Genomic DNA, 25,044 nt, shown 5'->3' on the forward strand with positions numbered 1-25,044 from the left:
GGGATTTCCCAATGGGCAGGGGTTCATTACGAGGGTTTGGTGGCTGAAATGATGGATTCCTGGACTTGGTGGTCAAGAGGTGTGGGTACTCTCTGTTCCTCTTATGCCTGGACTGATGATGTTAATGGACCCCTTACCCAGGAGAATGAGCTCTCCCCTCCCACCCTGCACCTTGTGGAGGGACCCCTCCTTGACTTGCAGCAGCACCTCAAGAATAGGCAGGGCTGACATGACTGTTGCTTTCCCCACAGGCACTGGTGCCATCACACCGTGACGCGGACAGTGTCCTGCCAGGTGCAGAACGGCTCAGAGACAGTGGTCCAGCGTGTGTACCAGAGCTGCCGGTGGCCCGGGCCCTGTGCGAACCTCGTGAGGTAAAGGCTGTGGGGCTAGCCAGCTCTGCCCTTCCTTTCTGGCCCGTTGGGTGAATCCAACCTCAACACATGCTGCTCGGGAGGCGGGTTGACGCTTGGAAACAAGCGGAGCTTGCATTTATGGAGCACCTTCTGTGTACAGAGCATGGGGATATGTGTGGGCAAGATGAAAGGGACATGCTCCCCACCCTGAAAGAACCTCACAATCGAGTGGGCGTTTGATGAGGAGAAGAGCACCATAGACAGCAAGTGGGGAGAAGGGACTCCCCCTCACGGCCCCACCTCGTAGCCCCGCCCCTGGCCCCGCCTCCCTAGCCCCACCCCTCTCACCCTGTCCTCACAGCTCCGCCCCTCTCGGCCCCGCCCCTCTCACCAGCCCCCACCCACATCCCTCAGGCAGCTACTCAGCATTCACTGGGAGAAATCTGAATTCAGGGTCTCTGACACCCCACCTCACCTGCTCCCTAGTCCTCTTTCCTTCCAGTCTGTGCTCCAGCTCCAGCCTCGTTTACTCTCTCTCCACACCTGACCAACCCTGAGTTTCTGCCTCCAAGACCCTTACCCCTCTCTGCCTGGGACCACCTTTCTCAAACTCCAAATCCCTTCCCACATGAACAAACAAAATACAGAAACAGACCCATAAATACAGAGAACAAATTGGTGGTTGACAGAGAGGAGTGGGGGCAGGCCAGATAGGTGAAGGGAGAGTAAGAGGTAGACTTCCAGCGACACAACAGCCACACGGGGTGAAAAGTACCGCAGAGGGAATATAGTCAATAATATTTAACTTTGTATGGTGCCAGATGGTAACTACACGTGCCACAGTGAGCATTTTGTCATGGATATAATTGTCAAATCACTATGCTGTACACCTGGAGCTAATATAATATGTCAATGATATCAATTAAAAAAACTCTCAGCAACATCCATTTATGTTTGACCAAGTATCTGGGTATGCTGGCCTAGCCAAGTAGACACAAAATTAACCATCACAGGAGTCATGATGAATTGGGTATGTTTTCATTACCAAGGATGGAGAGACTGAGTCCAGGAGTCTTGTGCGGACACAGTGCTGCCCCCTGCAGGGCTCACATGCAGCCAACTCAGAATCAGCTTGCATGTGGAGCTGGGATCCATGATTCCGGTCCTGGGCGGCAGGCTGCAGAGCCAGTCAGGGGAAGGAGTGGCCTGTTTGTTTTCTAAATTTTCATTCTATCTTTCATTATTATTATGAAGAAAGTGGTATATACTCGCTGTCCACCCCCCCCCCCCCGCCCCAGTCCAAATGTTACAGAACTGAATAGGGTGGAAGATGAGCATTCTCCCTTCTTCTACTTGCACCTACATAATCTCATTATTAATATTAACAGTGTGTTATTCCAGACCCTTTTCTCCTCTTATACATCCTCTTATATATGTATCTTCTTTTCTTTTTTTAAGATTTTACTTCTTTATTTGACAGAGAGAATGAGAGAGAGAGAGAGCACAAGCTGGGGGAGAGGCAGAGGGAGAGGGAGAAGCAGATCCTCCACTGAGCAGGGAGCCCCATGTGGGACTCGATCCCAGGACCCCGAGATCATGACCTGAGCCAAGGGTGGACGCTTAACCAACTCAGGCACCCAGGAGCCATATATATATTTTTTTGTAAACAAAGACCGGATGATGTTCTTTTGTTCTGCAACTTGCTTCCCTCCACAAAAATATTTTGCAATCATTTCTGAAGAGCCACCTCATTTTTAATGGCTATGCAGCATTCCATTGAAGGAGAGGATCATCGTTGATTCCTCATGTCCTCATTTGATGGATATTTAAGTGGTTTCCTAGTTTGTTTGTTTTTTTTAATATTTTATTTATTTATTTGAGAAAGAAAGAGCAAGAGAGAGAGAGAGAGAGAGAGAGAGAGAGAGAATGCACTAGAGCAGGGGAAGGGCAGAGGGAGAGGGAGAGAGAATCCCAAGCAGATTCTACGCAAAGCGTAGAGCCCGACTCAGGGCTTGATCTCATAACTCTGAGATCATGATCTGAGCCAAAATCAAGAGGCTTAACTGACTCAGCCCCCGAGGTGCCCCAGTGGTTTCCTAGTTTTAACTATTATAGGCTATGTATGCTTCAATCAGCATCATTTTATATATGTGTATATATATATATACATACACACACATTATATATATACATTATATATATTATATATATAAAATATATATACATGTATATATAATATATACACAAAATATATATACATGTATATATAATATATACACATTATATATAACATTATATATATCATTATTATATCATTATATATATCATTTTATATATTTTTTTAACATTTTTACAGTTTTTTTAAAAAAACATTATTTTGGAATAATTCTCAATTTTCAGAAATGTTGCAAAAAATAATAAGCAGAATTTCTATAGATCTTTTATTTCAGTCAGCTTCCCTGTCTTGGTCAACTGGGGCTGCCATAACACACTACCACAGACTGGGTGGCTTAAACAACAATTTATTTCTTAAATTTCTGGAGGCTGGGAATTCCAGGATCGAGGTGCTGGCAGATTTGGTGTCCAGTGAGGACCACATGGCAGAGGGTAGAGGGAGCTCTGTGGGGTCTCTTTTATGAGACCAACTCCATTCACGAGGGCTCCACCCTTAGGCTCATGACTTAAGCACCTCCCAAACGCCCGCCTCCTAATGCTGCCCATCGATTAGGCTTCAACATACAAATTTAGGGGGAAATAGAAACATTTAGTTCATAGCAATCTTTTTTTTTTTTAAAGATTTTATTTATTTATTCATGAGAGACACAGAAGGAGAGAGGCAGAGACACAGGCAGAGGGAGAAGCAGGCTCCATGCAGGGAGCCTGATGTGGGACTTGATCCCGGGTCTCCAGGATCATACCCTGGGCTGAAGGCGGCGCTAAACTGCTGAGCCACCCATGCTGCCCAATCCGTAATCTTTTATAACCATAGTATAATTCTCTAAGCCAGAAAATTAATGATGATATAATACTATAAATTAAGTGTAGATCTTATTCAGATTTTGCCATCTGTCCCATAATACCCTCCTTCTATCCACCTCCCCCCCATTTTGCATTTAAATTGTCCCGTCTCTGTAGTTTCCCCAAAATCTGGGGCAGTTTCTCAGTCTTTGTCTTTCATGACCTTGATACTTTTCAACAGACCTGCCAGTTACTTTGCAGATGTTCCTTAGTTTGGGTTGGCCTAATGTTTCCTTAATTTGACTGAGATAGTGCATTTTCAGGAGGGAGACTGTCAAAGTGATGCTGTGCCTTTCTCAGGGCATCCTGTTAAGGGGTCCATCATATCAGTGGACCTCCTTCCTGGTGACGTTAAGATCAATCACTTGGTTACGGGCGGTGGGAGGGTGTTTGGCAGATTTCCTCACTGTTGAGTAATTACATTTCCCTTTGTCATCTACAGGTATCTTGTGGAGAGGTATTCTGAGTCTGTACAAATATCTTGTTTCTCATCCTCTTTCCATCCCCTAATCTTAGCCTCTCCATGGATGATTCTGCCTGCAATAATTACTATGGTGGTGCTTGGCAAATGATGATTTTCTAGTTTCCTAATTCTTTAAAATTTTCATAATTTTTAAAAGATATATTTATTTATTTTAGAAAGAGAGAAAGCAAGTGAGAGCATGAGGAGGGGGGACAGAAGGAGAGGGAGTGAGAACTTCAAGCAGATTCTGCTGAGCCTGGAACCCAATTTGGGGCTCGATCTCATGACCTGAGATCATGATCTGAGCTGAAAGCAAGAGCCAGACGCTGTGCCTCTAAATTTTCATAATGTTTTAATAATACAGTGTCCACACTGTATACAAGTGTATTGACAGTGATTCCTTCTGTAAGGGGAATGGCTAAGGAAATGGATATGTCCATTTTTTAAATTTTAAGAGAGAGATCTGCTCTTCACTCCTGTGCTGGAGGGATGGCCAGTGGATCTGTAAATGAAGACAAAGATGCTGACCCCCCCTTCCTTTTCAGCAGAAGGCAGAGAGATCCCACTCTCTCTTTCCTTCCCCTGTGCCCCCAGGAGCTGAGTTCCCAGGCCTTCCTGCCTTACTCATCAGCAGGAAGCCTCTGATGACCAGGTCGCCACCTCCTGATCCTAGAAGCATCTTCTGAGAGAAGGGTCTTAGGAGTCTGGTCTGTAGGTGGCCCCGACAGGGTAGACTGTGAGGAGTGGCTGTCCCGCTCTTCAAACATGGCAGCCGTCCCTTGAATGTAGGCCATTGAGAAGCAAGGCTATACCTGCCTCAGTGTGAATGCTACCATCTTGCTTTTTGCATGGGGAAGTCAAACTTGGAAATGGCTCTTTTCAAGACAGGGTATTTTGATGTCAGCAAGCAAATACTTGTCTTCAGAGTTGAGAAACGTGAAGAGTCGTGTGTTTCTATTTTTTCCCTACAGATTGCAGCCAAATTGAACTTGAGCCACAATCCTATGTATTGGGTACATCCCCCCAGGCAGCTACCAGGGTGGAAGCAAGACAGTGTGCAGACCCCTCCCCCAACACACATGCACACACACACACACACACACACACACACACACACACACATGCGTGCGCGCGCACCATTATATTGCTTTTGGGTTTAGCAAATGAACTGTCAGGATTCCTTTAGCTAAAAAGTCCTTGGGAAGAGGGCTGGCTTTCCTAATGTCAAAGTTACAAGTTGAGCCTTTTATATTTTCTAAACACAGTAAGGCACGTTTAAGAAAAGCCGAACAAGCTAACTACTGAACCGCTGACCTCAACTGAACGAGTTTCAGATGATCACCGCTTCTCACAACTGCGCTTTGCTTTGGGACTGCGGCAATGAGCTGAACACTGTTTCAGAAGCATCAGAGTCTTGTCCTCAGTGTGGGTGTTTACAGGCCTTCAGAGAGTTCTTTCCCTCTCCTTGGCCTTAGGCGCTCAGAACAGAATGTTCTGTCACAGTGGACATGCATTTGTCATGAGCCTTCCCTTTATTGAGAAAGACTTAATGCTCATTCTTTAGAGGAATTCCATATTTCTGTTCTCAATTATCATTGCTGCTTAAATTGCTATTATTTGTTCAGGAATGAGGGTTTAATGTACTTTCTCTCTCTCTCTCCAGGAATTCCTATCTGAGTTATGGTTGGGGTGTAGCCCCTCTGTCGATGGCCTGAGAGGAAGGACAGTGGGGCTTAGCACTGTCACCAGCTCCCCAGTGACGGGGGGCACCATGTGTACGCTCATCCTGGGTCCTAGTTTTGCTGGCTTCGCATATAAAAGGCCCTGTATTTGCAGTAGCTGCTTGCTGGTCTCTCCATCCCGCCCCTCCCCACCATTCCCTCCATTTCCTCTATCAAATGATGGCACTGCCCTGCTCCCAACCTTCCAGGAGCTTCCATTTCTCTTGCAGTAAAAGTCTATACCCCTCTCCAAGCTGATCAGAGTCTCATGTGACATGGACCCTGTTCCCCTCCTGACCCTGTGGCCCTCCACAAGTTGCCCTGCTCTTTGGGCTCTGGCCATGTGGCCTTTGCTGGCTTGGAGACTCTGTCTTTCCTCCCTGACACCCTGTCACTTTCCAGCCCCTTCCTTATCCTGCTTCATCTTCACACTGGTCACTGTGTGCAACACCATGTCTGTTCTGTGGTCAGCATGCTCACGGGCTTCTCTGCCTGCCAGCCCGGGGGCTAAAGGAGGGCAGGAATTGTCTCCCTCCCTTCCGTGGCCTCTGTGCCTGGCCTTCAGAGCTCAAGAGATACTATTGAATTGATGGTTCAGTATCAGGAGGAAGAAACGAGACCAAAGAGGTCAGAACCCTTTGGATTCATGCACAGCATGTGCATGACCATGAACCATGAATAATGAATGCCCTTCATTGTGGAGGAAAGTCCTTGGCTTATAAATTGACCCACAAACTTGCCACCAGGAGACTGAAGCTCAGAGAGCAAAGTGACTTGCCCAAGGTCATAAGGATAGTTATAGGGATTGGGTTGGGTTTAACTCTGGCCCATCAAACAGGCCCTATAGGGATGCTCCTGAGGTTTCACGGCCCAGCTCTCTTACTCCCCCAAATAAATACATGTTGACCTCCTCCTGTATACATGCTCTGTGGAGGCCTCCTGCCCTCTGCAAGAACCCAGACCAGGCCCCAACTCAGATTGCTGATGATCCGGTGGTGGTGGTGATGGTGGTGGCAGCAGGGGCATAATTAATCAAACCACGACGGAAGCAGGCACAGAGGGACGCCTTGGTGGTTCAGTGGTTGAGCGTCTGCCTTTGGCTCAGGACGTGATCGCAGGGTCCTGGGATCAAGTCTTGCATTGGGCCTCCCTCAGGGAGCCTGCTTCTCCCTCTGCCTATGTCTCTGCCTCTATGTGTTTCTCACGAGTAAATAAATAAAATCTTAAAAAAAAAAAAAGAAGCAGGCACATATTCATATGTGTCATCACTGCCGTGCAGGAGCAAGGTGCCCTGAGGTGAAGATGGGGTGGGGACCTCACCCCTGGACCTGTGGGCTTCCCTGAGCAGGGGTGCTCTGTGAGGGGCATTTAGTAAGGTATGAAAAAGCTCAAGATTGTGTAACCCTGTCCCACTGCAGTTATTATGTTTTGTAGTGTGTGTGTGTGTCTCTGTGTGTGTGTTTTAGTATAATTTAAAATTTTACAGACTTCTAAAGAGTCTGTCTGCTGCAAGTCTGTGAGCTGGGCTTTTTCTGAGAAGACCCTCTGGGTAGGAAGAGCTTGGGAGGTGCCTGGGAGCACTGTGCCTCAAGTGCCTCTTCCCCAAGTGTCCCAATTCTGTGGGCTGAAAGCGGTGGATGACATTACCAAGAGAGGCTTCAATATGGGAACACAGTTTGGGAGAAATGCTTCCGAGCTGAACCAGCAGCTCAAGATCTTGGGCTCCTTTGACTTCACTCTCAGCCAGCTCCCGTGTGTCTGCCCTGTTGTCCTTCAAGGTCACAGAAGGGCGGCAGCAGCTCCGGACATTAACAACAGTGTCCCAAACAAACAGGAAAGAGGAGGTGGCATCATGTTCTCCTCTCAGAGGGTGCTGCCTTTTCTAGAACCCTCCTGAAGCTTCCCTGGATGTCTCACTGGTCAGGATTTGTCCTCTGCATCTGGATGTCCCTGACTCTAAAGTGGCAGTGGTAAAAGGCTTCTCTGGGGGGGCTGTTGGAGGATGATGTGAGGCAGGCTTGTAAGAAGTGTTCTGGGAATGAAGGCTGAGGCTGGGCCATGGCTGACCTGCTTCTCTGAAGCAGATCCTGGGTATCTTGCCGTCCCCACCCCCACGGCCACCGCCACCTTGGAGGCAGCCCCTAGTGGGCGATGCAAGCCTGGGCACCCTCCGAACTTGGCGTTTTTCTGCTCTGAGGTTAGGGTGGCAAACTCTAGCTGAGCTCCCCTAGCTGCCTTGTGCCTGGGTTTGCTTATAGTCCTGGCTGCCCAGTATGTCTTGCCACATTTCAACCCCCACATTTATTCTTTTTTATTTTTATTTTAAAAATTTAAAAAAGATTTTATTTATTTATTCATGAGAGACACAGAGAGACAGAGAGAGAGAGAGAGGCAGAGACACAGGCAGAGGGAGAAGTAGGCTCCATGCAGGGAGCCCGACATGGGACTCAATCCCAGATCTCCAGGGTCAGGCCCTGGGCTGAAGGCGGCGCCAAACTGCTGAGCCACCTGGGCTGCCCCAACCCCCGCATTTATACAGAAGCTTCCAGGTTTCATTTTTTTTTTTTTTTTTTTGCCTTTGCAGCCTGTGGAGCAGGATGGGGCATGAGGAGGAGCCTGCCTGCCCCCACCCCCTGGGCCACAGAGCATAGTTCCTGGGATACCTGGCCTTCTACCCTGGAGGGAGGAACCCTTGCCCTGGCCCTTCCTCCAGCCATACTCTTCCTCGCAGGGCAGGGAGTCTGTGTGGCCAGGGTAATGTGTCCTTCTGGAGCCTAAGCTCCTCTTCTGGACCATTCTTTGGGTACCTGGCTAAATAGCCCTGAGGGCTTCTGGGTCTGCACTAGCCTCACTCCTGAATCTGGGGGACTGTGCATGGTGGGCACACCCCGAACCTCACAGGGCTGGCCAGGGTGGCTCTTTGTGGGAGTTGCTGGTGTGGCCAGAGCTGGGTGGTATGGGGTGCATCTGCACACAGTGTGTGTGGTGAGAGCGGGGTAGGAAGAGAAGGGGTGGTGGTTGGGGTCTCCCTTGTTTCGTTTATAAAAATGATGACAGGGCCTGCCACCTGGGATTGCTTCCAGCATTCAGGGCCAGTGCTAAGGTGTGTCTAGCCAGTGCCTGACTGTGATAAACCCCAGTGCCTTGGTACGGCTCTGAGAAGACACAGATGTCAGGCGGATGAGGAGTGGCTGGCTAGAGAGTGCAGGAGCGGGTTTGCTTCCCGAGGGTGGGGGCACCTGCGCCAGCATCCTCCTGCTGCCTACCCCAGGCCAGATCTGGGGAGAAGGGAATTTCAGAATTGCAGAATTTCTGCATTTCTGCATAGTTAGATTTGGGGATCGGCATGGATATAATCCTTGGTGAGGCCTCTCTTGGCAGAAGGCTCTGAAGTCAGCACATTATCTCATTACATCCTGATGACATTTTTATGACAAAAGTGTGCAGGTGAGGGAAGGGAGAGCGTGGTTGTGAAAACTTTGAGGCTTATTCAGAATGCACTTGGGGTCTGGCATGTGCCCCTGCCCTCTCCCCCAGGAGCCCCACCTCTGTGCTTGTGTTTATTTGCTAATGCCACCCTTTCTGTAAATATTCATGGAGAACCCTACCACTATGTAGAGGAATATGATGGAGAGTAAGACCAAGTCCTCTTCCTCATGGAGTTTATATTCATGTACATATGAAAATGAGAAAAAAATATCGCCCCATAATGAGTGCAGGAAATTAAGATGGGGTGATATAATTGGGGATGACTTTGGGCCACTTTAGAGCAGGCATGAGAGGGACCCTGAAAAGACGATGTTGATGCTGAGCAAGAGTGAGGAGATAGAGCCTCCCTGTGTTGATCAGGTGAGGATAGTTGGTGCAAAGGCCCTGAGGCAGGGAAGTCCTAGATGAAGGAACAGAGAGGCAGTCAGTGTCCAGAAGCAGAGCAGGTGAGGAGGAGAGTGTAGGCAGAGACTCCATGGCCAAAGTTTGGATTTCATGTCAGTGTATTGGGAAGTTTTAAGTAGAGATGAGAGTTTTAAGTAGAGATGAGAAATGATCTGATTTACGTTTCTGTTTGCTTAGCTTTTTGAGAGCATTGTCGATTCACACACAGTTGTAAGAAATAATACAGAAAGATTCCATGTGTTCTCTTTTTTGGATCCCATATCCTGGTCACTCTGTTCCTTCTGAGGCTGACATCTGGCCAAACTATACAATATGTCACAACTGGAGTATCGAGATTTTGACAACAATACAGTGAGGATAGAGAGTATTTTCTGTACCCCAGGACCCCATATACTGGCTTTCCGAAGCTACACCCACTTTCCTCCTGCCACCAAGCCCTCCCAAAACCCTGGGAACCACTCATTTGTTCTATACTTTTAAAGTTTTGTCATTTCAAGAATGGAATCACACAGTAGGTAGCCTTTCGGGAGTGGTTCTTCTTCATCATGATTATCTGGAGAGTCATCCCGGCTGTACGAACAATTCATTCTTTTTATAGCTGAGTAGTATTCCACGGGGCGGATGTCCTACAGTCTAACCATTTAGCTGTTAAAAGACATCTGGATGGTTTCCGGTTTGGGGCTATTTTGAATAAAACTGTCACCAACATTCGGGTACCTTTAGGTCTTTGCATGAATATGGATTTTCATTTCTCTGGGTAAAAGTTGGGAGTGCAGCTGAAGATTTTCTCCTGTGTTTTACAGTTTTGTGTTTGACATGATCCCTTTTGAGTTAATGTTTGCCCAAGGTGTGGTGTTTAAGGTAAGGTTCTCTTTTTTGTTGGTCTGTGGCTATCCGATTGCTCCAGCATCATTGCTGAAAAGCCCATCCTTGCTTTCTTGAACTGCTTTTGCATGTGTGTCATGAGCCATTTGAGCATATTTGTGTTGGTCTGATAGGTACTTTGTTCTGTTCCATTGATACATGAATCTATGGTTCTGCCAATACCACTTGGTTTTGCTTGCTGAAACCGTAAGTCTTGAAATTGGATAGACTGATTTTTTCCCCTACTTTATTCTTGCTCTTCAAAATTAGTTTAGCTGCTTTAGTTCCTTTGTGTTTTCATAGAAATTTTAGTATAATCTTATCTATAGCCACCAAAAATCTCGATGAGATTTTTGCAGGAATTACATTAAACCTTCAAATCCACTTTGAGAGAATTGATCTTTACTATGTGTGGAGTCTTCCAATTGAGGAATATCATGTATTTCTCCATTTGTTTGGATCTTTTTTAAAAAAGATTTTTTAAATTTATTTATGAGAGACACAGAGAAAGAGAGAGAGAGGCAGAGACATCGGCAGAGGGAGAAGCAGGCTCTCTGAGGGGAGCCCCGTGCAGGACTCAATCCCAGGACCCTGAGATCATGACGTGAGCCAAAGGCAGATGCTCAACCACTGAGCCACCCAGGTGCCCCTATTTGGATCTTTTTTGATTTATTTCATCTTTCATTGATTTCTTATAGCTTTTAGCATATATACCCTGTTCTCTCCCCTCCCCCTTTTGGAGTGATTATAAGTAATACTTTTTGGTAAAATTGGTAAATTTGACTTTCCAGTTCCAATGTCCCTGTGTTCGTTGCTAGTATATAGAAGTGCAGATTTTTTGGTGTGTGTCTATGTTGTATCCTCTGATTTTGTTGAACTCATGTGTTAGTTCTGGGCATTTTTCTCTAGATACCTTGACGTTGTTGTTGTTGTTTTTTTTTTTTCCCCAAGGACAATCATGTCATCTGTAGAGATGGTCTTGCCTCATTTCTGATCTGTATGTGTCATATCCTCACCTTACCTTTTCTCTAGCCAGAACTACTAGCGCTCATTGAGTAAGAGCGGAGAAAAGCAGAAAGAACGCTTTGTTCTGGTCATGGGGGCGGGGGTGAGGGGGTGGATGGGGGCATTTCACCAGTAAGTATAATGTTAACTGTTAGGATTTCTTGGATGTTTCTGATCAAGCCGACTGAGTTCCCTCTATTACTATTTTTCTGAGGGTTTTATCATGGGCCCGATGTTTGTCAATATTTTTTTTCCACCCTGGTTGACATGATTTTGTGATGTTCTTTCTTTAGCCTGTTAATATAGTGATTGCATTGATTGATTTTGGAATATTGAGCCGACATGGCATCCTTGGAATAAAATTCAGTTGGCCATGGTATATAATTTTTAGAAATATCCTGCTGGATTCTACTTGCTAATATTTTGTTTAAGGATTTTTACGTCTATATTCATCATGGATATCGGTCTGTGGTTTTCTCATTTTCTACTGTCTTTGTCTGACTTTGGTATCAAGGTGTCATAAAATGAGTTAGGATATGCTCCTTCTTCTTGCATTTTTCTGGAAGAGATTGTGTAGAATTGGTATTAATTCTTCTTAAACGCTTGGTAAAAATTCTCCAGTAAAAACATCTGGGGCTGGAGAATTCTTTTGAAGGAGTTTTTAAGCTACAAATTCAATTTCCTTAATAGTTATGGGGCTATTCAAATGATCTATTTCAGATTGAGTGAGTTGGGGTGATTTGTGTTTTTCGATGACTTGGTCCATTTCCTCTCAGTTGTTAAATTTATGTGCATAGTCCTACTATCTATTTCATTCCTGATATCAATAATTCGTGCCTTTTCTTCTTTTCCCTTTGTCAGTCTTGCTAAAGTTTTGTCATATAACTGGCCTTTTCTGAGACCCAGCTTTTGGTTTCACTCATTTTTCTCTGTTGTTTTTTCAATTTCATAGATTTCTGCTCCCACCTGCTCTTTTTTTTTTTTTTAAGATTTTATTTATTTATTTATGAAGCACAGAGAGAGGCAGAGACATAGGTAGAGGGAGAAGCAGGCTCCCCATGGGGAGCCCGATGTGGGACTTGGTCCCAGATCCTGGGTTCACGCCCTAAGCTGAAGGCAGGTGCTCAGCCACTGAGACACCCAGGTGCCCCCGCTCTCACCTGCTCTTATCTCTTACTCTGTCCTCCTTCTGCTGCCTTTGAATACTTTTTCTCTCCTTTTTGGAGGTTCCTGAGATGGACTGGTTTAGGTTTTGCAAAACAGTGGGAACAGTGGGCACAGGCAGGTGCAAGGTATTGGTGGCTCACATGGGGATGGATGCTAGCTGGGAAGTGGGGAGACACTTCCCAGGTGAATTCAGCAAGTGTCTGGAAGCTGGAATGACAAGAGTCTAATCACAGAAAGGCAAGGGAACAATCATGGATAATCCTAAATGTTTGGTTTGAGCGGCTGGCTAAGTGGGCATGTCCTTTATTAACCTGGGGATGCCCAGTGGTGTCAGCCCTCGGAGGTGGAAACCAGCAGCTCTGTTTTGGCCAAGTGAAGTTGGAGATGCCTATGGCGGCATTCATGGGAGGAGGGGCGAGAGTAAGAGGTTAGTGAAAAAGTCTGGAGTACCAGGAAGATTTCAGGGCTCCGGGCATGTTGCATTTCATGGACTCTTAAGATACCATTGGCAGGAAGAAGTACATTATCTTACAATCCCTAAGAATCAAACCAATTAAATCATGGCGCACCATCAACTGGAAGAGAAACCCCATTTTTTCCCACATTTGAAACTGCAAGACTGGACGTGGCCTTAGGGATGACTAGATGGAGAAGGGGTGCTGAACCCCACACAGTCTGGGCACCCCAACCTCAGAGGCTAAGGAGGAGGGGGCTGGCTAGGGAGATGGGAAGAGAGCAGCCAGGGCAGAAGGAGCATCGGGAGAACTGGGTGTCCCAGGAAGTGAGTTTTGGAGGGAGGGGATGAGGGAGAGCCTGAGTCTCCCAAATGCTCTGGGAAACCTGGTAGGATGAGGGCTCAGTGCCCATTAGAATTGGCAAGGCAGGGTGGCTGGGAACCCGGCAAGTGCAGTTTTGGGGAGTGGTGGGGACAAAGGCCAAGACAGACAGCAGGGGCAGAGTGAGGAAAATAAGGGATGAGAAGTTTCAAGAAGTTCTTGTCACGCAGGGAGCATAAGTGGGGCTGGGAGGAGCATGGGGTCAAGGGAGGGATTTTGTTTGTTGCTTTGAAGATGGAGGATACAGGAGCATATTTGTAAGCTGTCTGTAAGCTGTCAGGAATGGTCGTGGAGAGAGAGGAGGGCAGAGGGCTGCTGAGGAGCCGGGAGCCCAGGAGCCCAGGAACCGCAGCAAGAGGGGAGGGGACGGGAGGGCCCTGACTGAGCTGCAGCCGCGGGGACGGCTGCGAGCCGGGGCCCCCGCCACCCATGTGGGTTCACCCCGGTGATGCCGGCATGGTCTGATTTAGAGGACCTACCAACTCACGAGGGCCTCAGCGTCAGGCCTGCCACATCCTCCTCCCGTTATTCCCAGGACTCAGTCCGAGGCCCTGCACACCGAGGTTCCTTGAAGGATGCCTCCCTCGTCTTGCTGCAGAACAGAACTGTAATACAGCTGTGTCCTGTGTGGATTTTCCCATTCTGTGGTGGGTTTTTTCTTTTTTTTCTACATTGGATTTCTGTAGTGTGTGTGTGTGTGTGTGTGTGCGCGCGTGTGTGTGTTGGAGGTACACATCTGTAATGTTTACAAACACGAGGCCCGGAGGACCCTGCGAGGAGCCCGGGCAGCAGGCAGCGGGCATGGAGAGAGCGCCAGCAGGTCCCACCCCGGGGCCTGGTCTCACTTCTAGAAGTCCCTGCCTCAGCTTTCTCAGATCCCATGTTTGGTCTGTTTGGCTGTTTGTGTGGAGCTGCCTGAGCACCTAAGAGCAGGCACTGGTGTGCAAGAACATGGCCCCTCCCTTCCAGAACTTGTGTGTGATGGGGCTGGGGACCTGCTGGGGGTAGGGAATGTCAAAGAGTCACAGCCATCGTGTCCCTGATATGAAACCTGGTCCTGGGTTTCCCTGGGGTAGTGACCTTGGCACAGAGATCTGGGGGATGAGGGGGTTTCACTAAGGGAGGGGTGCGGTGGGAGGGGAGGGATGTGGGGGGAGGAGACAGTCTGGGAGGGCCAGGCAGGGGCCTTCTGCAGCCAGCTCCACAGTGAGAAGCCTGAGAACCAGCTCCGCACCCCTAGGAAGGCAGAGAGGACCAGCTGGGCCTCTGCAATCTGTGCCTCGGTTTCCTTTTCTGGAGAATGAGACTACACCTCCTCTGGCTTTGGGGTGGAAATCACACCCCTGGCTGTGCCTTGATCAGGGCAGCAAGCAGTCTGGCATTATGGATGCTGTCCTCCTGGCCTCCTGAGCCCCCCGGCTGCTGAGGGAGGGGGTAGGCCAGGTCCCCCCTACCTGCCCGACGGATTGGATCGGATCGGGAAGACCAAGCCCCAGGGAGTCGGGGGTTAAGTTTTCCTAGGCCTGGCTTCCCTGCCCCGCTGTCTCCCTGGCCCCTCTCTGAGCTCTTTGATGGCATTAGAGCCAACCTTTTCCAGATGTGCCGAGCAGAGGGGTTTGCTGGAACTCTCGGGGGCTTCATCGGCCTCCTTCATTCCCCTCCGCCAGACGGCCCCCTGCCAGCCAGCCTCCCCCCTCTGGTTGGGTCGCCTGCTGCCTGCAAGGCCAGGCGAAGCCCTGGACTCAGTACTTTCTTCAAACGCGGCCTTTCTTCCTGCCCCTCCTCCTCAGCCAGCCCTGTGTGGGTTGAGCAGCTCACCAAGGCGGACCCCCGCAGGGTGGGGGGGCTGGTCTGCGCTGCGGGCCCCTCCGCCACAGGACTCCCCCCTGCACCGTGGTCCTGGGCTCCAGTGCGTGGGAGACACTGCCTGCTGGGCCCACGGTCCCTTGTGTCTGGCACTGAGGGATGTCCGGCTGGGATGCGGAGGAGGCCAGAGCCTGAAAACCCCCTCCTCCTGCCTCTGAGCAGCAGTGGGACAGCCCCTTCCCTCCCACTGGCCCGCTGCTATTAATCAAGAGATTAATAATCTACTGCCTCCCTTTCTGAAACCCCCACTCCCATTTCCTGTTGAGTCTCCAGCCTGTCTCGGTACCTCCCAGTCTGGTCCTCCTCACGGTGGTCCCTGGTAAGGAAGTGGGGCCAGGGCAGGAGCCTGCAAGCTCAAGTGCCCAGCGAGGGAGGGGCACCGGTACCCCCAGCTGAAGTCTGTGGGCTGACCATGCCCAGACCATAACCCCCTGCTGGCATCCACTGAGAGACCTCCTCCTGATGCTTTGGACACCAAAGAGCCATGGCCTCCAAATACGCACCTCCAGAGATGGGCACCTCATCCCTCCTGGAACCCCGTTTCTCAAATGCCCTCTCATGTGACCTTGTGCTCCCAGGGCCACATTGGGGGAAACACAAAACACCTCTGCGCCCTTTCCAGGGCAACCGTTGAGTGGCTATAGGAATTTGGGGGGCCTAGAGGACTCCATGTCTTCAGCCCTCTGGCCTTTCCCCTAGGACCAACTGCTCACAAAGGTGGGTCAGCTTCCATACAATGGAGAAGATAAGAACACACCAGCCCCACCAGGAGGCCGGGTTCAGTCAAACCTCTGCCACTTGAGAAGCTGCAGTCTAACCCCATGCCATCCCCAGCCTCAATTTCCCCTTCTGTAAAATGAGGTCATTCATCCTGGCCCTGCCCCTCTTTCTTGCCCAGCGGCTGCCTGATTCCATTCCCCACCTTCCACCTCTCCCTTCCTGTCTGACGCTACCCAGCCACATGGGTAGTACCCAGTACCCGTGTCTGACCACGACAGTCCTCAGCGCCGCAGTCCCTGGGTGGCCTCCCCATGGTGGGGAGGGGTGTTCTCATGCATACACAAGGCCGTCTGTTGAGAAGCTGGAAAACCATATCAAGTCTTCCGTTTATTTTTTAATCTATAAAATAAGAGAGAAATTAAGCTCTACTGATTTTTAATATATGCAAAGACAGTAAATAATGCATGTAGATATAGGTGGGTAGGTTAATACATGTATATTGCAGGCTCGAACGAATTTTGCTGATGAGGAGCATGCTCTGGAAGGCCTGGTGAGCATCAGCCAGGGTGCTCTCCACAAATCTAGGCCAGACTCCTTGCCTGCTTTGGGGACTTTCACAGCTGCCTTGTCTGTGCCTTCTCTGCTCCCCAAATACACCAAATCTTACTCCAAACCAACTTCTGGTCCTGGCTGCCTCCTTGCCTTCTCAGCTCAGCAGACCTTCCCCAAGCATCCCATGATGTAGGAAGCCTTTTCTGGTCCCTACTGGTGGAAGTGGCTGTGCCCTGTCTCCCTGTCCCTGCTGGCCATCAGTTTCCAGGGATGTCCCCCAGCCCAACACCCTGAGCTCCTCCAGAGACCCATGGTGTCTTGCCTAGCATTGCAATTCCCAGCCTGGGTCTCCATCTGGTACACCATTTCATTGATTGTTTCCTTCATTCCACCAATTTTTATTGAGTGCACGTGATGTGCTATACACTGAGCTAGGCCTGGGGCGCAGCCAGCAGCTTCAGTGGGGGCGGGGGGGGGACAGTTATCAGATAAATAACTGCACAGGTGGTGGTGAGTGTTTGGAAGACAAGCCAGGGTTCTATGACGGTATAAACCCAGGGGATCCAGCCTGCGGTGGGGGTGGGTGAGACTGAGGGCGGCTGGTCAAGGAGGTTCTCTCGGAAGAGGTGGCACTTTTGCCCAGACTTGGGGGCACCAGACTTTGTGGGCATCTCAGGCAGAGGGAACAACAGATGACAAGTCCTGACACTGGGGAGGAGCTCCGTGGGTTCATAAACTCAAAGGCTGATGCTGCTGGGGTCCTGAAGGAGTTCAAAGAGGGGTAAGTGGGGAGGCAGCCAAGGTGGATAGTGGCCAGATCTGAGAAGTCCTCATGGTCATACTAAGGGTTTGTCCTAAGATTAAAGAGAAGCGAGGTAGGGTTATGGAGGAAATTTCTGCTTTGAAAACTGGAGTTAGTGTGGAAGGCAGGGTGCAGTAGGGTGGGGGTGGAAGCCAGGCACCAGTCAGAGGCCATTGCCACTGGTGGGAGGTTGGTGATGGAGACAGAACCACGACAGGTGGGAGGTGAGTAGTGGGCAGATAGGATCTACTTGGTGGAAGTAGAGTTCCCAGCACCCCAGGATGGGAGAGGCCCAGAGGAGGAGAGTCAAAGTTTCAGTGGATATTAATTGAGTGAGTCACAACCCCTAGGAGAATATATATGTCTTTGAGTTTGCCAGGCAACGGTGAGGGAAGTCCCAGGATCCAACTATCAGAGGGAGCAAATACAGAGAGGTCAGAACTCTCTAGATTTGGGTTATCTTGGGGAGGAAAAATACCAAACTAGTGAGGTGTGAGATGCCACATGGAGACTCCAAATTGTGTTTGGAGAATTTCAAGGTAGGAGGGGATCTTTGAGTCTGGTGCATCTCAGGCCCGACTTTATAAAGGGCTCAGCGAGGCGGGGACCCACTCCAGGCACACAGATGGACAGAAATGCATTGGAACAAACCAGAAAAAAAGCAGCCAGAAAGCCCTGTGTTTATCTTGCTGACTGCATGTTTGCTTCCCTCGGGCCAAGTCGGTCTGGGCTGTCCTTGTGTGTGTGTGGGGGGTGTCACCCTAACACAGGCCCCAGTGTCTCCCTCACCATGTTGGGATCTTAGCACGGCCAGTGAAACCAAAGGAGCCTCATCTGACCTTTTAGACGCATCTGGGGGGTGGGGTGGGGCAGACGATGGAAAGACTGGAAAGATGGGCTCTGGGGGGTATGCGGGGTGGGGACGGCCCTGTCCACTTCCTGGTGCTGCAAACCGACTGGGGGCTCCGCTGTTCACCAGCTGTACGGTTCAGGCAAGGACTCTGTCCTTATCCACGAGATGGGACAGCGATACTCACAGTGTCCGTGGGCTGAGCACCCTGGGCTTCAGCAGATATAACTCCCTCCCATTCCTCTTCCTTGCCTGTGCCAATTTTGGTACCTGTAAAGTGGACATGTATAACACTTTCTGTGGACCAGCCAGGGGCTCCTCCTCCAGCCTGTCCCTGTGGTTCTGTAGTCTTGGATGTGCGTGTGACCAGCAGGCTCCAGGAGAACCACCGTGTCATGTCATGGGAGTCAGTCAGTGGGTGCACAGTGTTGCCCACTTACTGCATGCTAGGTACAGACAAGGTCCTTGCCCTCCTGGAGCCCATGGTGTGGCAAACACAAACATCAATTACTAGTCAGGCGTGGGAACACAGTTTGCAACCTGGGGTAGTTGCTATGATGGCAGGGCACAGGGAGCCAGCTAGGAACGCTGAGCTGGTCAGAGGCCTCCTGAGGGCTTCCTGGAGGAGAGGGCTTTTGAGGTGAGGGTGGAGATGGCTGGGCCTTAACTGGGTAACAGAGTGAGAGAGAGAGAGAGCAAGAGAGAGAGCAAAAAAATAAATAAAATAAAATAAAATAAAATAAAATAAAATAAAATAAAATAAAAAAGAGAGAGAGCAGCCCTTAAGTTATCAGGGATGTAGTACACCGGAGATTTGCAAGGCCAGTACAGCTAGAAAGCAGGAATGAGGGGCTCAAGAGTCAAAGGGGGAAGGCTGCTGGACGCCAGGCCACAGTACTCAGGGCTTGTGGGCCGTGGTGTGGAGTTTGCTGTCCACTCCACATGACCACTGCAGTAGCACAGAGGCAAGAGAAAGACAGGATAGAGGATCATCTCCACCTTGGGGAGAATTGGGCCTCAGAGGCCAATCTCATTGCTTTTCCTCCAATAGCCATCCAGAGTCATTAAAGCCTTGGTGGTGGGGATCGCTCATGGACCTCATCCTTGGCCCTTCATGGTGCTGCCAAGGAACAAGGCTGCTGCCACCACCCGGATCTGCAGAGGTGCAGCCTCTGCTGGGGAGCCCTGGGGACTATGCTGGTTTGAAATCGATTGCTTCCTGGAGTGAGGGATGGGAGTAGGCTGGGAGGTCTCTCGGCTCCTTGGGAACAGTCTTGACACAGCAATGGAGGGTACGGTTGCCCTCTTACCTCATGGAGGCACTCAAGACTGTGTGTGTGTGTGTATGTGTGTGTGTGTATTTGTACTTCTGTTGATTGATTGATATTTTGTTTTTTAAAAGATTTATTTGTTTGTTTATTTATTTGAGAGAGCGTGCGCACGAGTGAGAGGAGCAGAGGGAGAGGGAGAGAGAATCTCAAACAGACTCTGAGCTGAGCATGGGGCCTGACGTGGGGCTCCATCTTGTGAACCTGAGATCATGACCTGAGCAGAAATCAAGAGTTGGATGTTTAACCAACCGAGCTACCCAGGTGCCCTGCTTTGATTTTTGACGAACAAAAATTATGTGACATTATTCATTAGGTTTCTAGGACCTATTTGTCTTATAACTAAAAGTTTTTACCCTTTTATTAATATCTGTGTCTTTCCCCCACCTCGTAGCCTCTGGTAACCACCATTCTACTCTGTGTTACTTTGAATTCTACTCTTTTGTTGTTGTTAGAGAGATGAGATCATGCGATCGTTGTATTTCTGTGTCTGGCTTATTTCACTCAGCATAATGTCCTCCGGGTTTATCCATGGTGTCACAAATGGCAGGATTTCCTTCCTTTTTGTAGCAGAATAATATTCCATTGTGATGTATGTGTGAATGTGTATAATTTCTTTATCCATTTATCTGTCAATGGACACTTGGGTTGTTTCTATGTCGGCTGTCCATTTGCAGTCAACATGAGGGTGCAGGTATTTTTTTGAGATACTGATCTGATTTCCTTTGGATAAAGACCCAGAAGTAGGGCTGCTGGATTATGTGATAATTCTATTTTTAATAATTTGAGGAGCCTCCAAACTGTTTACAGTGGCTGCACCAATTTACGTTCCCACCAGCTGCGCACGAGGGCTCCCTCTTCCCCACGTCCACATGAGCACTTAATATCTTTTGTCTTCTTGATACTAGCCATTCTCACAGGTGTGAGCTAGTATCTCTTTGTGGCTTTGATTTGCATTTCCCTTCCTAGTTATTTATTGATGTGGCCATAGCAGATGAGGCAGATGAGCTTGTGCTTGAGAGGACTTCATAGTCTGGAGAGGCAATTGATGAGGAGTAGCTTCATTACCATTATTATAATTGAAAACAGTAGCTGTATTAGGATTCCCCGGAGGAGCTGGTCCAGTAGGATACATGAAGGTACGTAGAAAAAGATTTGTTATAGGAATTGACTTATGCAATTATGGAAGCTCGGTGGTCCCATAATCTGCCACCTGCAAGCTGGAGACCCAGGAAAGCCCATGGTGTGCTTCCAGGGGGCTGATGGTGTAATTCCTAGTTCAAGTCCCGAGATTCAAAAACCAGGAGTGCTGATGTCCAAGGGCAGGAGAAGATGGATGTCTCTACTCCAGAAGAGAGTAAACCTGTCCTCCCTCTGTCTTTTTGTTCTCTTTTGGCTCTCAGTGGATTGGATGATGCCCATCTGCACTGGTGAGGGCAGATTTTCCTGATTCAGCTTACCAGTTCAGTGCTGGTCTCTTCTGGAAACCCTCACAGACGTATTACTAGTTATGCAGGCACCTGTTAGTCCAGTCTGGTTGACCCACAAAAGTACCCATCACAGTAGCCAACATGTATTGCATCTCCTACCTGGAAATTCTGTTAAGAACTTAATGTAAATCTCTCTGAGTCACCTTGAGCTGCTGTAACAAAACGCCACAGACTGGTGGTGGCTTATGGGATAAATGTTTTATTCAATAGATAGCCCTTGAGTTCGGGCAGTCCAAGATCAGGGTTATGGAGCAATAGGACCCCAGGTACTGCTGCTCGGCATGTGAACTGCTTTGTTCAAATAGCTTTGGGGCACCTGTTTGCAGCATCTACTAAAATGAAACGTATCCATCCTGTGGGTGAGCAGCTCTGCTCCTGGGAATCTACTCCAGCAAAATAAAAACGTGTTCACAAAGACTTGTATGGGAATGCTCATAGCATCTTTTTCTGTCATAGTTCAAGACTAGACTCAACCCAAATGGTCATCAACAAGAGAATGGACAGATTATGGCATATTTATGTAATGGAATATTATTTAGTGATAGAACAGAACAAAATGCCCTTGCACTTAACAACACAGTTGAACCTCACAGGCTAAGGATGAGTAAAGGAAGACGAGCTCAGACTAGTGCGTGCTGCGAGGTTCCATTTCTATCAGATTCTAGAACAGGCTGAACTAATCCCAGGGCAGAGAAGTCAGAACGGATATGCCTGGGGCCATGGGTGACTTTTGAGTTCGAAATGTTGCTTTACACATGGGTAAGAGTTTATTAAGCTAAACAGTAGACTTACCTATTTTACTTAATTAAATTATATTTTAAGAAAAATGAAAAAAACCATTAATTTTATTTTTTAAAAAGATTTTATTTATTCATGAGAGACAGAGGCAGAGACATAGGCAGAAGGAAAAGAAGGCTCCATGCAGGGATGTGGGACTCAATCCCGGGACTCCAGGATCACACCCTGAGCTGACGGCAGACGCTCAACCACTGAACCACCCAGGTGTCCCCAAAATCCCATTTTAATGTGAGGCATAACCTCGGTACTACCCTTCCTAGCACTTCCTGTGGTCGTCCATCCTCGTGTGGTTATGTGGCAGAGCGGAGCCATGCCTGCCTTGTTCATACTTAGGTTTCCATTGTCTGGGACACAGCAGGCTCTCTGTGTGTACCTGCCGAGTGCACAGATAAGTGTTGGGTTCAAACCAAGCTCTGTACAAGGTGCTGTGGGAGGGCTTAGCAGAGAGCCTGGGGACCCTGGACAAGAGGGCGGGTGCTTCATGGAGGAGGACAGGACAGGTGAATCACACCCTGAAGGCTCTTGGGAATATTTCTCAGGCAGAGTAAAGGAGGAAGGGCAGGTAGGCAGAGGAGCCTGCATGTGCAAAGGCCCAGCGGCAGGAAGAGTAAGTTGTGCTGTGGTGGTAGGAGCCTTGGCTGGTGGTGACAGGAGGAAGGGAGCCTAGAAAGATAGGCAGGACCTTCTGAACTGACTTAAAGAGCTTAGTCCTTAGTCCATGGGAGCCATGGAAGGTTTTGAGAGAGAGTAGTCGTAAAATCGGATCTGCATTTTAGGAAGATCACTGGGTTTTTGGACCGGACCCCAGTGGAAGAGCTGGGAGTTCTTCACAAAACGTAGGAGGAAAAAAACAACAACAACAACAAAAAACAAACAAACAAAGGTAGGAGGGTGAAACCCAGCCTGGGGCCAGGCTGCTGCCTAGGGCACTCAGGGGAGACCTGAGGGGTCTGCTAGTCTGAGCCCTGGCCCTCAGGGCTGGTGAAGCAGCGCCACCTACTGGTGTGCCCTGCTGCTGGGTGTCACAGGTCATCTGGTTCCTCCTGGTCCCAGAGTGAGACAGATCATCAGCCTATGACCCTCAGAATGAGGAGCAGAGAGGAACCTTCCATGGGGGACAGGCTTTCCCTCTGGTTCAGAGCCAGAGATCAGGATCTTGTGCAGATGTAGGGAGGACAAGCGTTCCCTTGTACCGGACAAACACTAATTAGTATTGGTAGGTTCGGCAGATTTTGTCTGCGTTTGGATCCTAGTCCTTCTGGCAGTGTGGCCTTGAAAAAGTTGCTTAACACCTCTGCCCTCAGTTTTCTCATCTGTAAATTAGGATTAGTAATAGTATCCACCTGTCAGGGCTGTTAGGTGTCAGCAGATGCGCAACACTCAGAACAGTGGCTGGTCCATGGTGAATGCTCAGCTCTTAGGTGACCTATTCTGATGTCTATCAGCATTGGATGCCCGGGCTGAGGGCTCGTGGGCTGGAGGGGGAGGGGCAGCCTATGGCCCTGGGGGGCCGGAGAGGCTGTGTGAGCAGGACGAGGGCCTACACTCACGGCTAAGCAGTCAGACCCCCCCGATCGCAGGGGTGACGGCCGAAGGGCGTGGGCCGGGAGGAATGAGGTCAGATCTGCATTTTGCAGACCCAGCATCTGTGCGTGCTTCCTGCTCTGGGTGCCTGGCACACGCACCCTCCCAGTGAGCCTCACGCCCTGCATCCTGGGCTCCATGGTGTCCTCATAAGTAAAGTGTGCAAGTCTATATCGTGAGTTAGGGGCAGAGCTCAAAGCCTGGCGAAGGCCAAGACTTCCATTCCCACAGTCCAGGGCTCCATCCACCCCGTGATGCTGAGGTTTAGGAGGCACCCCCGCCCATGGCATCTGCTCACTTGGCAGAATGCAAGCTGCCAGTGACTCGATCCTTTCTTTGCCCTGCACGCTGCCCCGGGTGGGGGTTCCATAGCTTTTCTGCTCCTCTCAGCTGGAGCAACATCTTATACTAGGAATTAATTTAAAAAAAAAAAAAAAACAACTAGTGTCTTTTATCTAAATTAAAACTTCCTTTCTCTCCTATCTGGGCCTGCTTCGGGCTGGGTGATCTGCTGCAGGAAGGTGGTGTGAGAGTGTGAGTGTGTGAATGAGTGCCTGTGAGTGTTGAGTGTGTGAAAGCATGTGAGTGCATGTGCATGTGAGCATGAAAGCATAGGAGCATGTGTGTGCATGTGGGAGGGTGTGCGTATGTGACACTGTGTGTGTGTGTGTGTGTGTGTGTGTGTGATTACCTATTCATTATCTATTTGTGCTCCTTAGACCCCGGCTCATCAACCCACCGATAGCTCATCAGGCCACTTGCCATAGGGAGTGGCAATGATGACACTGCTCCTCTACCAGCCCCATCCCTCTGGCCCTGTTGTAGCGCTTCCTGGGGGCAGTTGAGAGTCTAGCTCAACTAGACTCTGGTCTAGTTGTCCTGGTCCTAGCGTGGGCGTCTCTCCTGGCTTCTCACTGGAAGTTTCCTGCTCCTGGCTGCACACAGCCTCACCCCCCTCAGACCTCCAGGAGGAAGCTGGTTTGCCAGAATGTTCATGAAACATGAGTGAGAGGACTTTTTTAAAAAAGAGAAATTAGTGTAACAGGATTGTTCGGATTTAGCACAGTATTTCTGAAATCTGAGACGTGACTCGTGTGTTTTCCTGTCAACAGGGGCAACTCGAAATGTCACGCCTGCTGCTACCAATTAATTCATAATTTTTCCATTTGCCGATTAAGTTGCTTGGTGTCAGCAGATTTGGATTTTGTGAAGTCATGTAGCTTTGCTCTCAAGAGGAAGATGTGCAAACGTGATCAAGCAGCGAAGTTTTAATGGTGCACACAAATCAAATAATAAAGCCAAATCTATCCCCCTTGTGAGATTGGGTCGTGTGTGTGTGTGTGTGTGTGTGTGTGTATTGAAGTATGATTAACATTCCACCTTATGTCAGTTTCAGCTGTATAGTATTTGATATGATATTTGTATGTATTGCAATATGATCACCACAGTAAGTCTAGTTAACATCTGTCAGCACACACAGTTACAGAAATTGTTTTTCTTGTGATGAGATCTTTAAGATCTGCTCTCTTGGCAATTTTCATATATGCCACTCAGTATTATGAACTATAGTCACCATGTGGTACATTGCATCCCAGGACCTTTACATTTTATTTTACATCTGGAAGTTTCTACCTTTTGATCCCGCCTTCATCCATTTTGCCCACCCCTACCCACCGACTCTGGCAACCACCAGTCTGTCTCTATCTATGATCTTGGTTGCTTTTTTCTTA

At 48.9% G+C, this 25,044-nt stretch overlaps 1 protein-coding gene across 7 annotated transcripts in view; it reads left to right on the forward strand.

The window, feature by feature from the left end:
• Positions 1-25,044, forward strand: part of COL26A1 (collagen type XXVI alpha 1 chain) — a 196,900-nt gene that overhangs the window by 46,957 nt on the left and 124,899 nt on the right. For all 7 annotated transcript variants that reach the window (XM_077908102.1, XM_077908096.1, XM_077908097.1 and 4 more), the window contains exon 2: positions 252-374. In XM_077908102.1, the coding sequence (XP_077764228.1) occupies positions 252-374 (123 nt within the window). The remainder of the gene's footprint in view (positions 1-251; positions 375-25,044) is intronic.

Source organism: Canis aureus, chromosome 8 (genome assembly GCF_053574225.1).
Source record: "Canis aureus isolate CA01 chromosome 8, VMU_Caureus_v.1.0, whole genome shotgun sequence".
NCBI classification, from domain to species: domain Eukaryota; kingdom Metazoa; phylum Chordata; class Mammalia; order Carnivora; family Canidae; genus Canis; species Canis aureus.